General features: G+C 36.0%; 2 protein-coding genes across 3 annotated transcripts in view; one reads left to right on the top strand and one right to left on the bottom strand.

The window, feature by feature from the left end:
• LOC126872660 (uncharacterized) overlaps positions 1 to 19,035 on the bottom strand; it is a 136,286-nt gene that overhangs the window by 22,408 nt on the left and 94,843 nt on the right. The window contains exon 4 of the mRNA XM_050632779.1: positions 3,114 to 3,307. Coding sequence (XP_050488736.1) covers positions 3,114 to 3,307 — 194 coding nt within the window. The remainder of the gene's footprint in view (positions 1 to 3,113; positions 3,308 to 19,035) is intronic.
• LOC126872661 (uncharacterized) overlaps positions 1 to 19,035 on the top strand; it is a 308,769-nt gene that overhangs the window by 247,619 nt on the left and 42,115 nt on the right. The gene's annotated exons all lie outside the window — the stretch shown is intronic.

The following is a 19,035-nucleotide window of genomic DNA, read 5'->3' as shown; positions in this document are numbered from 1 at the left end:
AAGCCCCTAGTCTAGTGATATAGTAAGAATAAAGCGAATTAAATTATATTTACGCAGAAAGTTAATCTTTTCTTTATGTTACACGTTGACTGCCACCGTAATCATCGGCGATCCATGGCGATCTATGCTAAATTTTGTAGAATTATTAAAATAAGAAATTTCATGGACTAAAAAATTGTTAAGAATGTGAATGATTTAGATAACGTAGACAAAAAAGAAAGTGAGCAAATACAACGTAATATCTTCTTCAAGCATTAAATGATATTCTTTCTCTTTTTTCTTTAGAGAAAATAAAATTTGCATGGCAACCAAAGTTTGCAATCATTCGCTTACTCCTTCCAACGTTAGAAGCTTTTTAGAGTATACTTTAAGCGTTCTTAAAGCATTCGAACATTCGATTTTAGATTCGACAAGCAATCGTCAAATGGCGAAAGAATGCTTGTTCATACCTTCATTTTGCTAAATTTTACTGAAATAGGGAGAAGCATTTGCTTGCTTGGTCTAAAGTCTAAAGTGCTCCAAACGCACTTTAAAAGCAGAGCACTCTGAACTTTGACATACTCTTTCAGCAAAACATTTTGTTTCTTCAAAAATCACTTTGCCACGGGAAGCGGTTGCTTTCTTACGCTTATTCAAATTCTTATTCTATTGACGTTTATTGGACAATTCTGACTCTATAATAAACATGATAAATGACCCAGATTCTCAAGGAACCGATGAATAGGTCAAAATTATATAATCATACAAAATAACGGTTCAGAGTACTGTTATAGGAAACTAATGGATTAACAATTGCACGTGTATTAATGTTTACAATCGTTTGCACTTAACGCCATGAAGCGAAGTGTTGTTATTAGGAATTAGTGTTGTTATTGAGAAAATGTGGTTAACATTGACGCGTTGAACATTTAGACATCCGGAAATGAGCCGTGTTCAAGAGGAAAAAATTCTGGACGTTTCGCTGAAATTGCAGTTATGTCTATCGAAGGCCGTAGGTCGTATTGATACATGTTAGTGTTAGATGTGACAATCCGAGCCATGAAAGCCTAAGATTTTTACAGTCCTTTGATTTACATATCACTGAGGAAGTTTTAGATGAGTTAGACGGACAAGTACAGTGAGAGATCCAACAATATCAGCGATAGACAGAGGAAAAGAAGAAGACAGAGGACAGATACGAAAAAAATTTAATTGTATTATTTATAATTGATGAAATGCGATTTTTATTGTAATACAAAATATGCTATATATTTTTTATATTATAATGTTTTAAATAAGATAATAATTACAGAGGCTCTAATGAATTTCTAATGACTTTTTGAGTGTACCTTGTTTTCTATAAGTGCCATAACACTTGTGAATGCAAGTGTACATAAGACAATATCAACGATAAAAGAGTCGTCATTGGAATAATAAACGGATAGAAAAAAAGATCTTGTAATGTTTTTGAATCAATTTTGAAGCAATTATATCACTATGCTAAGTTATCCGAGCAATATCTTCGGAATAAAGTCTCATTATGTATAATTAAATAAATTGATGTTCTTTAATTTCTGAAACATGTACGGCAACTTCTACACGCAATACGTGCAACATTTTTATCTTATGCTTGATTAATTACTTCCAATGAAAATAAACTACATATATATAATATATTGAGGACTTAGATTAGATATGATATAGTACCTATATTCTATATTTCTACAATTAATTTATTTTTTGTTGGTGCTGTTACAATGGGTAACTGTAATATTCCTTTTAAGGGGAACTGTAAAGTCGTGCGTAAGAGTTCGGTCAAAGGATTTAACCAATCGTATTCGCTTTTGCGATTTTCGAATAGAGAAGATGGATGCAATAGATTGACTGATAACAATTTTTTAAGTAATTTTAATTTTATGTTAAAGCTATTATGATTGTTTCCATGACTCGTAAATGGTTTGTAACAGCTTTACGATATTTGGCGCTTTTTAAAACGATTAATGCAGTGCAATGAGTGTTTATACGACTCTTACTGATCCTAGTCATTTCTGACGCGATCTTAATGATTCTACTGACCAAAGTTTACATTAATATATTTATTAAACAGGAGAAACATTTGTTATCCTTCATCTTCTTCTACTATTTGAAAAAATGAAATATTTGACAAACAAATTTGATCCTTTTATTTGTTACATTTTTTCAAATAAAAAGTACTCAAATCCGGATGAAATCAGTATTTTTCCAGAGAGTTAAAATAAAATTTGGGTATTATTCAAATAATATATCTGAACAATGATTATTTGAATAATAGATATATTATCTTATTTTCAAATGATTGTGCGTTAGTTTATTTGAAATGAAGTAATTTTCCCTAGATTATTTCATCACTTGGCTATCAAATGAAATAATTATCTATTTTTAATTATGTACTTGAATCAATTTTTAATTAAATACTTTTCTAAATATTTTCTGATCCTTTTATATATGAATATTTCGGACAGCGTTGCAAATATAGATTTCATTACAACGACTCACACAAGTTATTTAATATTTAAACAATTTGAAGAAGTACAAATAGAAAGTGGGAAAATAGAAATGCTGCAAAACTATCGAAATATAAAGGACATTTTCGTGAAATGTAACATTATGCTACTGTGTACGACTCGTGTAAGGAGATTCTACGTATAAGGATTTATTGTGATCAAGTAGAAGTTAGTTCGTTCAAATAAAATACGAGGAAACGCCACGACAATCTCTTATGTCAAGTTATTTATTACTTTATTTAAATGATTTAATTATCTCAAATAAGGAATTATTTAAAGGTGTTTTATTGAAATTTTACACAAAACAAAATTGCTTCTTCTATGACATTTCTAAGATAGAAATAATAAATTGGTTGAAACTGTTCATAATAATTACTGCTTTTTATTTTATTTCAAATAAAATACTTTTCACGTAGATAATTTCCAAGAGTCGCAAGTACGTTGCAACAAAATTTGAATAAAACTACATGTTGGTAATATGTAATTGGTTAATAAGATAATGAATTTTGATGTTGCTGTCATATAAAAAACAAAAAGCTGTAACTTATAATACCCTTCCCTTATAGTCTACAAGTAAAATATGTGGATTACCTGGAGTTGATTTTGTTCAATCGTAGTACAACTTTGTCTGTGTTGTTGAAATTTCGGTTGATACGGCTCCAACATTCTAATCTTGCCCCATCGATTGAAAAATAACGCAATCGCCGCGGCCCAAAGGAGGAGGACCAAAACAACAATCAAAACCTCTTCAGCTCTGACTATAATAGCGTTTGGTTCCGGAATGCCTGTTGCAACATTATATAGTATTACTTTTACGTTTATCATTGTTTTTATATATTGTCTATTTAAACAGAATGTATTCAAGTTATAAATGTATTATACAACGCGTTACGAAAGTATTCGAACATTTATCACAGAAAATTTGCATGAATATATTATGAAACTTTTTGAAATTTCGTTAGCATTCTGACGAGACACTGCCATCGTCACTATAATAGTAAAATTTCAAACCAATCTGAAGATGTATACAGAAACTACAAGACAACGTTTATTGCAAACACACGATTAGCGAATTTACGATTAGTGGAGAATGAGTATACTTCGACTTCGCAACATATTGTGGTTTACTAGTATAACTAATACAACTGACTGTCCAAATACATTGTTAATCTTTGCGAAACATATGCTTCGAATAAATATTTTGCACGTTATCCATTTTTAGGTTCATTTCGAATTTTACTAATGTAATCACGATAATCATATCTCAATATACGTAATGCTAATAAAACATTTTGTGTAATATGTAGAGGGTGTAAAGAAAGTAGTGTGATTCTAAACATTTAGTCCGGTGGAGATTTATTTAGAAAGTCTATGCAAAAACAACTTGACATGGAAATTCAAGGTCAAATTCCTGGAAAAAATGTTAGTTTTAATAATTCTTAAACTGGATTTCTTCGCTTTATTCACAATGTGTTTACATTCTGTAGTCAGATGCAAGAAAAGTAGCATCTATCGATGCAGGTTAACAGTCGGATATCCTCTTTTCTTCTTTGTTTTCTCTTTGACATTTTCTTTCTTTTTTTTCGCTATTTAAACAATCCCGAACTCGCATTTCTCTCTTCAGTCAAGTTTCTCCCCAAAGTTACGTTCTATGTAAGCTCGTTAGTAAATATACATGACAAGGGCAATAATTAAGGGCTGTCTTTCCCTAGGAACACGGGATCGATTTCATCTTCAACATGGATTTAAATGTTACATTATTAATCCTTGATTACCAAAAAAACTTAAACGCTGAAAACTGTATTCCCGCGAAACTTTTTCCGAACGTAATTATTGTTTTATTACATTCTTTTGATCGTTCTTCCTTTAAATGAAATGGATAGATAAATATATATTTCGATATTCGCAATCACACTCCACTATCACTCGCAAGTAGAAGATGCTTATCACGCACACACACACACGCCTTATACTATCTCTAAACACTAATCCTTTTACTCATCGTTTGTAAAGCAGTCTTTGTGTGTTGTCTTACTTGACTATTTATCTTGTCTTCCATCATGTAAGACGTTGGAGTCTGCCACATTTTTACAATTTTTCCCAAATTTTCCTCTCGTATAAAGGTAAAACTTAAAAATGACACTTGTTTGCGCTCTTATTATAATATTGTTTTATAATTTTGCTTCGCTCTTGTAGTCTTTTATCAATATCAACAAGCATTCCTGGTGTCAGATGTTTCGTATCATTAACATCGACTCATTAACATTTGCGCTAGATTATAGGCTAATTCTTTGATTGGCGTGTTTCTACATGCTGACAATTCTAATTCTATTCTTGCACAAAATTCTGCATTTCACATGACGAGAATGGCATGTCGTCCGCAATTAAATCTTCTGGTATTCTATGTATCGCAAATATAGGTTTTAATATATTCATTACACTATTCATAGTTTTAGACTTTAATCGCTCAATGTCAATTCACTTAGCGAAGTATCTGCTACAGCTAGGTAATTTTTCCCTCTCCAGCGTAAAATATCTATGACTATCTTCTTACACGATAACTGAGGAAGAGAGTGAAGAATTAATGTTTCTTGGTTTTCTCATTTGCATATTTCTACATGCGTCACATTTCGCCCCAGTATTTTCAATATCTTTATTTATACCCGGCCAGTTTATTTTAAATAAGAACCATTATTGGTTCTTATTTTCATTTCGCTTCTCCTAAATGATCTCCATGTAATCTGGTTAACACCTCTTCTCTTAAATTACCTGATATGACTATTTTGGCTCCATTCAATATTAAATCATTTTGTCATTATTAATGCTTTGTTTTATTCTATTTGTCTTCCAATTCCCGCCATGAGTTTGTAAATGCTACGTACACTATGAGTCAAGTCTATCTCATCTTGTTTCTCGTGAGGTGAATCGCCTCTTGACAATGTATCAGCTATTAACATATAAGTTGTAGTTTGTAAGTTTAAGTCTAAGTCGTTGTGACCTAGTCGAATATATTTTTGCAATCCATTTCTTAAACACTGTAACTAACGGTTTATGTATATTAGGATCTGTGTGAATTCTTACTTTCCGGGCGTAGACATCATAATGGAATTTTCTAGTTGCAAAGAGTATGTAAAGTAGCTTCTTCTCTACCTGTACTTAGTTTTTCTCTATCTCTGTCAGACTTTTAGATGCGAATGTAACAAGCAACACTCTAATCCTGCGAATGATGCATCTTTCAGTATTGTAATTTGTTTCTCGTCATTAGATGTTTGCAATAGGGGACATTTACTTATTTCCTCTTTTATAATATTAAACTCTGTCTGATGCACTGTTTTAGATAATTAACTGCGACTAATATACTTTGCAATTCTTTTTTATTATCTGCGATCTTAGGCGCTCTTGTCGCCTGTATTTTATCCTTAGCGATGGTTATACTCTTCTTTGAACATATATAACCTACATAAGCTACTACATCTTTTCTATATTGGACTTTTGTTTTATCGAATTTTATATTACTCCTTTGCGCTGCTTCAATTGCCTGTTGCAAACTTTTGTCATGTTCTTTTACAGCTGTGTCTACCATCAGTACATCATCAAAATATATTACGATACCAAGTATGGGACCAAATGTGTTTCTTCATTTTTTTCTTGAAATAGAAAGTAAAATAGAAGTCTATTGAATCTGTAGCAACCCATTGGCGTTGAAAAAGCACACATTTGACTTTTTGGCTCTTTTCTGATAACTTAATTTGTCAAAACCCATTTTTGATACCAGGTATAGCACAATAGTTTTTCCTAGTTAACTTTTCATCTACTGCTTCTGTTGTGATTATATCATAATATGGACGGTGTATTTCTTCATTTAGATTCTTAAAATCTCTTGTCAAATTTTCAGACTTCCATCTGATTTTTCCCTAATAATTAAATTGCTTACCTTGCTATTTCCATTGTCGTATGCGCGTAGTACTTTCTCATTTTCTAGCTCTTCTAAATGCTGTCGAAGTTTATCTGTTGTAACTTTTGATACCTTTGCTGGTAGTTTTGAGATTAACGCTCCCTCCCTTGTGTTAAAACTATGTCATAAGTCCGTTGAAATGCTCCTATGTCTACGAAAACGTGTTTTTTTTTTAAATAAATGGCTCTATATCACTGTTTCTTTTCTTTATGTTATGCACTGCATTTAGTATACCTAGCTGTTTGTGTGTTTCTAATCCTAACAAGTGTTCTACTTTCTCTTTTGTTACTGTAAATTCTAATGTGTACTTATTTCTTTGGTATCTATCGTAAATGTAATCTGCCTGTCTTTTGTTTGTATTTCTTCTAATCAGTCTTCTATTTTACATTATTTATGTTTAAACTGCTTATGGTAAAGTTACTTCCGCTGTCACTGCCCGCCTGACTTCTATCGTTTATCCTATTGTTTATATTCTATTGTTTATCTTTACTGTTGTCACGCTTGTTCTGCATGCCTGCGCCGGATGATTGTATTTTCCACATTTTCCAGTTTTTTCCTCGTATACTGGACACTGCCGCGGCCATGTATCCCATTGCACCTGTTCTGTCACGAACTCGTGTCTCTAATCTGTTGCTTATTCGTTACTCCCTAAAGCTGCCTCTTCCGTAACTGATTTCTTCCTCTTTTCTTCTTTTATTACATCTCTCTTTTGTGTAGTGATTTTTTTGTGTTGCGTATATCTTCTGCGAGTTACCTCCTTTTTTTTACATTTCAATGTACTTAATTAAGGTTCCCAGTTTTAGACCCTGACATTTTAATACTGTCTGTCGCGTGATAAATTATATTGTCTCTTATCATCGAGTTTATTAGCATGCCATAATTATAGTTATCTCTATTTTCTTTGGTTGAGTCACATAATGTTGCAGTGACTGTCCTTTTTCTCTTTCTTCGCTATTAAAGAGAAATCTCTCATACGCCTGGTTCCTTTGGAACTCAACGTAGTCCTAGAAAGCTTTTGTTTTCTCAGGTTCTTCTTTGTCGCCCCCTTTTAGGTTAAAGATTTCAAATACTTCCATTTACTCACACTCTATTAGGTAGAGCAATGTTGCTGCCTGTGTCGTTATGGCTTTTGTTCGCCTCTCTCTCACTATCCTGAATAAGTCAAAATCTCTTTCAAATTTTCCCCAGCTTTCTGCTATATTTCCTCCTTAGAGGAGTGTTTCAGGTTTATTTATACCATCCACGGCTACTTCTGTGACGACTACACCCTCTTATTCCTTAATGGTCACTATGCTTTCTATGTTTTCTATTTTCGGATTAGGTGTGCCTTATTTCAGCTTTCCTTTGCCTTTTCCGGCAGCAGTATTTATTTATTTATTTTCTCTTCCTTTTCTATCCTTTTTATTTACTTTTTTCTTATTATTTCTCTCTTCTATATTACTACTATTTGTTTTCTTATTAGCACACGTTTATGCACGTATTTTTCCATACATTTATTATGTTGTAATTATTTTTCTGAAATACGTTAATTTCTACCTTTTACCGACCGCTCCATATTCCGCCATGTCCTTTCGCTCGCTCTTTGTAGATGGATTGCAGTAATAAACGTAGTATTTGATATTTCCAGTTACACTCTTTATTACTCGTTCCAGACGCACGTTTCGCGATCATTTCACTCGCAATTCATCAGGCACGCACGCACGCACGAACACACCTACTACATTTACGACAAAGATATCCTATGGGTTAAGAGGAGTGGAATATCTTTCAAAGGTGTAGAATCGCGTTACGATCCTCTTTATACCCTGTGCATAAAAAGTTTCTACAAGTGTCTGAATATTTTTGTGATCATAGTTACGTAAAAATTTTCCAAGCATATTCGAATAGAATGTATACACAAGATCATCCACCATTCCAAAACTTTTCTTCATAAGCTTGAAAACTTCTCTAAACATTATTAAGAAAATTATTAATGAGTCAGAAAACTCGGTAAAGTCTTAAAAATGTCGAATCTCACTTGCAAACTTATTTCTAAAACTCATGCATGACAAATAGAAGGGAAAATCTTCCAAAATTAGATATACTTGTCGGAGAAGGATCAGGAATAAGGTTGTGGGCGTTTGATGAATCTTCATTGGAATCGGCCATCGTCGTGTTATAACGAAGGTACGGCCTGTTGATACGAGTATAGATGCTACCGACTCGACAATCGGCGGTTGGACACTCGCGATACTAGTGATGTTGGTCTTAGGTTCAATAACGAATCCGCGGTCAACGGGATGATAGATGTACGTGCTCACAAAAATCTAAGTCGGACTCTTTGCGAAAACGTGGAATATCCACCGAGCGTACAGACTCTAAGTAACTCGCTAGTACGACCTCACGAGAGAATGACTCTCCGTCGCGATGATGCTGCAGAGGAAAACTATGATGGGGTGTGTCTGAGGACACGAGATCATCGGATTCGTCGAGGATACCCTTCGTTCAGAAGGTGAGGGAATTTGGCGGCGCTGCTAATTGGTGGTTAGAAAAAGATGCTAGCCGCCCTCGAGGGAAGGTTGCTAGTGGGAGACGCCGTTCGTTGAAAAATAGGTCTCTCCTATCTTCCCGTAGCTGGGACAAAGACTGTTTGTTTGAAGGACTTTAGTCAACTAAATTCTAAGATTTATGACGGGCCCTCAGGCTAGCTGAACATGTACTCCGGAGACGCATCGACATCTGGCAATCATCTTGCTCGAAGAATAGGGTCTGCGTGTGGCGAGCCACGGGACAGAAACCGTTGGAATGTTTACTGTCGCGTGTCGCCACGAATATTTCTTTTAAGGAGAGTTATAGAATTACTCCATGCTTTTGTTGGACAAAGCGTTCATCCCGTGACCGCGGCTACGTTCGGCGACTGGCTGTCGCCTCGAGCCCAAGCTCATTATCACAACTCGCGAACAATTACAATCGGATTGAATAACTACAATTATTTAATTACAGCTATAGTAGACTCTAGATTACAATGTTACGGGATTATCCAAAATTCCAAAGGCTCCGGTGTTCTTTTATCTCCGACATACTAGTGATAGTAGAAAGAGATATAGTAGCTCACGAAAGTATTCAAACACCCTTTGAGAATAACTTTTTTAAAATTGAACCAAATGGCTTCAGTTTTCTTTTTTTCTTTTTTTTTTTTTTTTTTAGAAGATAGGAATATTAGTTTATTGGATGACGTGAAAGAAATTTTGAGAAAATTGAAATTGTTCGTAATTGCGGAAAAAATAGTAAAGATAACTTTCTACAATGTTTATATCTGACTGTTTAATGAAGATTTAAACAATATCAAATTTCACTAAATTTAAACAAAATTTCATTAAGTGTATTATCATAAGGTTTCTGTGTATCAAGAAGCGTGATGTATGAGAAAATGATATAATTAATGATAATTATCATGTAGTACTAAAGATATATTTTTGATTCGATGTATATGACCATAGATTATTAAGAAAGATAAAAGAAATGAAAAAAATAAAAGAGAAGCCAAGCGGTCAGTCATCTAAGTATCTAAGTAATTTTATTATTTCATATTGCTGATATTACGGACAAATACTTAAAAAACACGAATTCATGCAAAGATGAACAATATCTGTATGCGCGTATCCAAATGTACGCAATTGTATCTGGATGAAAAAACAAAAGAAGGGTGAGCGAAACTATAGAAAACATATGTCTTTTTCAATCTTGATGATTTTTAAATATGTCGTAAAGATCAACATTCTGGAATATCTTTTTCCTGTACATCCAACTATCTAAACTATCGATAAATATATGTCGGAGATGAAAGGAAAGCCGAAGCCTTTCTTTGGAAATTTTAGGTACATCCTCTAGTACTCTAGCTTAGATTTTATCATAGCTGTAATTGTTCAAGATTTTTTTTCTTTTTAATTAATTTATTTACATTTTACAATTTGTCCAGTAGGACATTTGGTAAAATATTACAGCTTAGTGATATAGTAATATAACATGTGGATGGCTACCCCCAGTGGGATACCATCTTCGAATTTGTTCAAGACTTGTGATAGCGAGATTGGGTTCGAGGTGACAATTGGTCGCCGAACGTAGCCATGGTCACGGGATGGGCGTTTTGCCTAACGGAGGTCTGGAGTGGTTGTATGGGTTTTCCGAGAAATGTGGTTGTGGCGGCATGCGGTCTCGGGAGCGGGTCTAGCCACGTGTGAGGTTGCCTCGGAGGTGCCGATACAATGGGACATACATTGTATTAATAATCAAACTCCAGGCAGAAACTGCCTAGCAACGGCGTTTGGAACCTTCTCGATGCCTCCAAACGAATATAGAAAACAAAATGCAATCGTACAGCGAGAAAAATCTCCACGAGGCTGGCATTCGTGCGATTGCCTTGGAGAGTGACACATCGAGCATTTTCTACAATCGTATTTAACGCCTAAGATTAGTTTACGCTTAGTAAAGAGTTATCCCGTTTACCGTGGATTCGTTTGAACCCAAAAACATTGTTAATAGTGTTCATTAAACTTATTATTCGTAAATTCGTTAAACTTATTATCCATTAGACTTATTATCTGTTAAACTTAATTATTCGTACAATTTATTATTCACTAACTTCATTGTTCATCAAATTTATTATTCATTAGACTTATTATTTGTTAAGCTTTGTGATAATCTTGTATATACGTGTAAATATAATCTCGGCTTTGCGAAACGATGGCTAATCCACGCGAAGAGTTGTTACGCGCCCAAAATTCCAATCTTAACCCGACATATAGATAAAACTGTCGATACCACTAAAATGAATTCTGCCTATAGTTGTGCAACTGTGCCAGAGTGTGCATCAGGCTGCCGGCTGCTTATTTTCTGTTTACAAACGAGAATCGGGCGAACTTAAAGGCCCCGTGCACAATGCGAGGCTGCAAGAAACGTCTGTTACAAATTATAATTCAACTGAGAGCGAATATCATCAATGTATTGTGTTTAGGCTTGAGTTAGTTTCCTTAAATTCGGCCGACAATGTATCCGTAAAGTGATAACAAACTGTGTTGTTGTTTATTGCCTTTATGACCGGCCGCATCACGACGATCGGGTCTGAAGGGTCTCGTCCAAACCCAAGGCCAATATATCGACGATATCCACTTTTAATTGAATTATAACACACATTTCTTACAGTCTCGCACGTTGTGTACGGCGCCTTTAAGCCTTGCTTATCTGACCCTTGTTTATAAACAAAAGATGAGCAGCCAGCGATTGGCAAACAATACTGATACATGCGTTTTCACAGATGCGCAACTATAGGCAAAAATACATTGTAGCTTTTTGTAAATATGTCGGAAACTACGCGAGACCGATCGTATGTCTGAAAAAAATTTATTTGAAATAATGCCCTTGAGCAGATATTAAAAAATCACAAGAATCAGAGAGATTGAGTTGAATCTGTACATTTAGTAAAATATTTCCTACAAATTAAGCGCGTCTTAGTGCTGTGCGTGGAATATATTTGATAAAAGGTACGTAGAATCGATATGCACAAGTGCGATCACCTAATTTTTCATATTTTCAAAAATACAGTTAAAGTGTTTGAGACTACGCATGTTGATATATTGCCTCTAGCCATAACAGAGGACAATATGGCTATCGGAAGCCATATTGTCGTTATATCAACGTTACTTCAGTTTTTATGTTATAATCGTATAGACATGCCTCGGAGAAATATTTATCCGAGATCAAAGAAAATTATGGTTTTACAACCTGAGAGAAGGAAATGGAAAGAAGGTCGTAAGGCGACGTCAGTTTGCCTTACAGCGAGCTCATAGTGAGTGCACAACATGCGAAAAGAAAGAATGTGTGTCATTTTTGTGTATAAACAGAAGAATTTGCTTTATCTGTTCACTTTCGACCTCAAAATGTTAGCAAAAAATGATTTTTTATGATTTTCGTCAGCAGACCATATTACCCTTATTTTTGTACAAGTTCCAAAAATGACTTATTTTCATAAAATATGTGAAACTCAATTGTTTTTCTTTTGCTTCCGGCTTTCATCACAGATACCATTATTAGTTTACGAATATGTTACGAAAGAATTTGGAGCGATTTAACTTAGGAATCAGATTGTAGGAAGAAATATAGAAGCAAAAACTATGCTACTACCCTTGTTTTCTAATAAATTAATCTCTTAGAAACGGCTGAATTTTGCACGGGGCTGTCTCTCTGTATGGCAGAGTTTGACGCAAATTACGCGTAAACGATATAGCACTGCATTCCTGTTCTCTACGCAAACACATTGGAATGAAGTTTTTGATAATTAAATTATAATTTTTCTTAAAGATATGATGCATATACTTTTTAACTTCAATAATTAACTTTAATAATTAATAATGCAATTGAATATGACATATTTTAAAGCACTATTGTTAACACTGTATATTGTTAACACTGTTATAATATGTTGTGAGGGCAAAAAGAGTCTGAACCAAGGCAAATGACAGAGATCATTTAATTCAAACGGTGAGCGAATGAGTCAGTAGAGTGAGCCATTATAGTGGCGCGTCGTAGTATAAGATGATAACCGCGAAAGCCACTATAGTGGCGCATCGTGCCTATGAGGTTAATTACGAAAATAATAGGCGGATGAATAATTGGTATTATTTTACGAAAAGAATAATTGTGAAACCCAATGCATTGATGATATTCATTTTTAATTGGATTATAACAGATATTTCCTAAATATAATCTTGTGTATGCAGTTATGTGCGGAGCTTTACCTAATTTCGCCCGGGTTTCGTTTATATGTACCACAAACAAAAGATAAGACAACTGCAAAGTTGCCGGTAACCAAACTAACGCATATCGTAGTTACGTAGTTAGTTCGTTGCAAATATTTGGAAAACTATGGTCGTCAGACAGTTCCATATCCAGGAAGAAGTTGTTTAAAATGTTAATTTCTACATTATATCCAACGATCGTCGATATCCAAATTAACGAGGTCGTGCCTTTTTTGCAGTTTCACCGAAGGGTGTACTATAATCTATGTACTTACTATATACTACATACATACATTTGTATTTATCTTGATAATTATAGTATGTGTGCGTGTTTATGTCGTTTGCTCGATACATTACACCTGTTATCTGTCAAATTAATATTTGCCAACAGATTGAAAGAAGTGGATTAGCCCCGAAGCGATGGATTACCTACGAAGATCGTGCAATGTGTCCGATTGAAGGCGATGTCGCTCTGGAAAAACTCTTGACTCGAGCATCGTAACAAAGAAACAGAAGTACGAATCGATTGCTTTTGTTGATGATACTCAAATATAATATAAGCGTGGCTGAATAATGTATTTGATCTTCTCCGAATGATAAAACGATGTTAATAAGTTGATTATCGAAGCGATTCTAAATTTTCTTCAAAAAATGAGAAATGCGGACGGCTCAGAAACCCGAGCGATCCTGTGTTCCTCGATTCGACCGATAGTTCGGCAAGGTCCGAGTGAAGTTCAAAAAACATGTATGTTGATCGATTGGTTACCTAACACGAAAAAGGTCCAATCGGCATACTCGTTAAATACCACACATACAGCTGATGTCTATGCGTCCGAAGCGTGGACAGCTCTTGGCGGGAAGCTCACGGCGGGAAGCTCACGGCGGGAAGCTCACGGCGGGAAGCGGATAATCGATACCTGGACGAACGTGAGGCTTCAATTCGAAACAATTAGGTAAGTGTCGCGGAAATTCCTGCGAAAGGCCCTCGACGGATCGGGCCATTACAATTCGCTAACGACCTTTCGGAAATAACCGCATTTATGACACGTTCGGTTGTTGGGAACACTGTGGCGATGGAAAATTGCAAGCATTGTTACAAAGTGTTTTAAGTGCTAACGTCTTGACTCAAAAATTGCCTCGTGTCTTCGAAAGCGTGTGTCGTAAAATTGCCTACGAAATTCTTCATGTTTTTTGTTCCTTCAGACGGAACAATAGCAAAACACAGAAGGAAAGTATATTTCCTTCGCTTGATAGAACGTTTGTATAATGGAATATTCCGATAGTAAATCTGTGTATATTGGAAGTTCCGTTATATTTCTAAGACGAAACACTGCAGCACTACGATTAAGGAAAGGATTTACTTCTATCAACAGAGACTTAATAAAGTCCAATATTAGTTTCGCAAGTGTCGTAGTGTTAAATCAATGGCGTGTGATCACGTAAACGTGGTGGCGTATACGTAAAAGACTCCCGTATGTTTATTACTAACAATTAATAACCTAAGCATATCACGTTTTCTTATAAATTTTGTCAACGACTCAAAATGCGAATGTAAAAATGCAGTTCAAGATATAAATAATATTACTTGACAGAGTCGCTCATATAACACACAGCGATCAAAGTTAATTAGGCAACCCTTTGAAATTAAATATTATTTGCCTCTAAATATAGTGGTGTAAGAAATAGTGATGAAACCACACAGTGGTATTTCCATACAGTTTCATTGCCTCTATATACATTTTGTGATGAAAAGTGAATATTTACCGAAAAAGTTATAGCCTGTCTTTCAACGATTCCTACAAAATGTCAAATCAATATTTTATATTATTCTACGACTATAGTCAAAGCGTTCGCTTCAAAATAAATGATAAATGCGATAATTGTGCTTCTTTTTTCCATGTTAGAGTTTTCTTAGAGCATTCTTCTAATCTTTTTCTTTCCACGCTTAAAGCACGCTTCGGTCACAAAAAGTGAAGACAATAAGGTTTGAAGAATTGAGATATTTCTGAAGTCCATCTGGCAACCAAAAAGTCCATTTTTTAATAACCATCTCTAATAAATATCCAGCTATATAAAGTTCGAAGTTTGTGCAAAATAGTTTTGGGCTTTCTTTTTAAACATATCTGGTGCACAGCCTGCTCGTTTCTTCAATACCATACCCTTGTAACATAAATTTTCTTTCGGAACAAACTTTCCAACCCTACATTGCCATGTTTTAGACATTTTGAAGCAAGAGGCTAGAATAGTTTTGGAAGAACAGAATAATTCCGATGGTCGACGAGGAACTTTCAAAGAACTAAAATATTAAGTTAGAGTATTACTTGGGTGTATTGTGTGTGCAGTGTGCGTAGCGAGTATTGTATGCAGCGCAGCAGTATTTATATTCTAGCTATATTTATTACAATAAGTATACTTTATATTACTGTATATTTATTACAATAAGTTGCCGAGGCAACGGTTGTCGCTTCCATATCGATGATGGGAATGGCTTCAGGCCAACTCGAAAAACAGTCGATGCACGTTAGACAATATCGGTAGCCTTGTGAATATTGCATCACGATAATGTCTATGTGAATGTGCTCGAACCGACCTGCTAAAGTTTCGAACGTTCCGACGGGTGAGGATACGTGCTTGGTGACCTTGCATCGTTGACACGGGATACATTGTCGTGCCCAATTCCAGCAATCTTTATTTATGGACGGCCAAATGAAACGCGACGTCACCAGCTTTTGCGTGGCACGTATCCCTGGATGGGAAAGTCCGTGGAGCGAATTAAATACATCGCGTCGCAAGGATTTGGGTACGTACGGTCTTATAATGTCGTCTGATACGTCGCAATATATTTCTGCGTCGTGATCAGGAAAGCGTATTTTCTTTAACCGTAACGCGGTTGTGTTGGAGTTGACGATGTCGCTTAGTTCGTTGTCGTTTTCTTGCTCGTTTTCTGGCCGCGAACAGCTCGTACTCGCTTCTGTTCACGCGTCTGCTAACGAGTTGGTGGCTAGGCTTCTTAGGTCCCGGTAAAACTGAGAGGGCTTCCTGTCCCCTATTTGTTCCTTTTTGATTACCTGTCGGAGTCTCTTGGCGTCCAACTCTCCTAATCTCTTGATGAGCTCCTTTTTGACGTACTCGTAACGCCCGATCGACGGTGAAGCGTCGAATACGTCTCGGATTAATCTCGCGTGCGACTTGTCGAGATGCGCGATAACGGCCTGGTATTTTTCCTGATCGCCCCTGATCCGGGTAGCTTCGAACTGCATTTCCAGCATCGTGAACCACAAGTCAACATCGTCAGGCCAGAACGGTGGCACGCGCAGAAGTGCATTTATTGAATCTACGTTGTCCCCGCCGATTGTCGTACGTTTGGAATTGGCGGTATTAGTCATTTCGAGCTGTCTTAAATTCACGGTGTTTAACGTCTCACAAGCACTATCACGGTCACCTCTTTCACGTCGGGGTCACCGATTTGAGGTGGGATGTCGTGATAGGTGCAGAAAGAATACTCAGATGTATTCAACAATAAATATTTATTAACCGTAACGTTCAATGAGTACACTTGGCGCAAGATTCACGGTTATTAAATTCGGTTCGCGGTGCGCGGTTACAAGTTCGAGCTCGGATAGCTATGATTCGATATGCGCTACGAGTGCGAACGATGATTGCGCGAGATGTCGAAACCCTAGATTGATAATTGACTCGGACCGTGCAATTGCAATGACCGTTGTGTGTCGACTCCGTGTAATAGACTGACTTTCCGTCACGATGGTGCTGCAAGGGAAAACTGTGATGGGGTGTGTCTAAGGATGCGAGATCATCGGATTCGTTGAGAAAAGCTTTGGTTCGAAAAGTGAGGGAAATGTACGTCAATGTTTATTGGCTAATTCGTGTTGGTCGTTGGAAAAGGATGCTAGCTGCCCTTGAGAGAAAGCTGATTTCTTGTGTGTCCCCGTAGTAGGTAGACTTAGAGACTGATAAACAAAGACTGTTTGTCTCTTTGGAGGACCTTAGCTAAAATAAATCCTAAGATTTATAGCGGGTCCTTAGGCTAGCTGGAAATATTCGGTACGAATGTATCGACATCTGGCAATCATCTTGTCAGCAGGAATAGGGTCTTTGTATCGTGTGCCACGGGGCAGAAACTGTTGGAAAGTTTACTGTCGAGTGCCGCCACAATACATTTGGAGAACTTTCGGACAAGCGCCTTTACTACGATGCGGCGGATGGCAATAGCACAAAAGCGCAAAGTTTATACGTCAAAAAATATCCCAATAGGACTATACCCAGCGCAAAGATATTTTGGAAAATAGACCAACGATTACGGGATACCGGTGCGTTAAAACCTGCGAAATTTGGCAGACGAGTTCAGCACGACGATCCGGATCTGGGAGATAGAATACTGCATCGTATTGAAGAAAATGTGCACCACCGCATTCTATCAACGCGGTGCGAAAGCACTTAACCAATTTGACTGTTTTGGAAACAGGTAGACACTCGCGGTCGGGACAATTGCGGTACCTGTGTGATTTTGCTGTGGACACTCGCAGAGATAAAGGATTAGAGGAAACATTAATCCTCTCTACTCGGAAATTTCATAGGGCGGTTTTCCATATGCTATTATGGATTTCCACGAATAAGCAGATTTAATCTTCAATCTACTATTTGTTCTGCAAAACATCGCTCGGGGTACTTTACGTCTCTGAATACCATGGTTTTTTTCTCTACGATTTGTACGAGGTAAGCTGTCACCCATGTGTCGTTCGAATTGAGGATCGCTGTGCGTCCCGCTGTTTTAGCTGTCCTCCTTATGTTCGTAAGGAGGTTTGCTCGCGTGGCGGGATACTTTGGCCGACTTTTAATTGTCAGTAACTAAAAAACGAAGCCGAAAATGCAATTTTATTCTTCATTTCCGTCTTATTTCGGTGTCAAGAATCACTTTTTAAATTGTGGAAAATCCGTAGCTAAATACCCTGTATAGACCCCTTAATCGTCCGATCAAATACATTCCCATGTTTATGTATTTATAATTTTTTCAAAAACTGCAATCTCCCCAACTATTGAAGATATTACAGACAAAATTTATTTACTCTTTATCTATACAACTATGAAACTGTAATCATCCAACCAAATATATTGCTTTAACTATATTCATATATTTACAAATTTCTAAAAAGTTGCAAACTTTAAAAATTTAATACACTAACGAAAAAGCACTACGGAAAGGCACGGAGTGATACGGAAGAAGGGTTTATAACTTTTAGGTTAGATAGTACTTGCCAAGTGATGAAAATATGTCTTTACTAACATAAGTCAAAAAAATATTAACTCCAAAATTATAAATAGTTTTTCGTTTCAGTTGAAGCGAGTGAATTTCTCGCTTTGGAAGTTATCAGAAATGGAATATGGAAACAATGGACTACCTTCTATTGTCATTTCTTTTTTCCTGGTTGCAGGTTTTCTACACGTCCTCCTTCCATTTCCACACACGCTTGGCGCCCTCATATCAGAGAATTGTATACTCTTCCAAAACTTCCTAGACGTGTACTATTTCACTCGCATTTTATATTAAGACAGAAAATCCATCGTTTCCATATGATGCGATAGCTTCCGAGGCGAGAAATTTACCAGCTAAAGTCAAAACAAAATATTGTTCATAACTTTGGAACTATTAATTTCTCGACCCATGTTTATTAAGACATTTTTTCATCATTTAGCAAGTACTATGTAACCTGAAGTCAACCTTTCTTTATTTCACCCTGTGTATATAAGGCAGTATTTTTCTCAAGCA

Source organism: Bombus huntii, chromosome 13 (genome assembly GCF_024542735.1).
Source record: "Bombus huntii isolate Logan2020A chromosome 13, iyBomHunt1.1, whole genome shotgun sequence".
NCBI classification, from domain to species: Eukaryota; Metazoa; Arthropoda; class Insecta; order Hymenoptera; family Apidae; genus Bombus; species Bombus huntii.
This window is presented reverse-complemented; position numbering and strand designations above follow the sequence as displayed.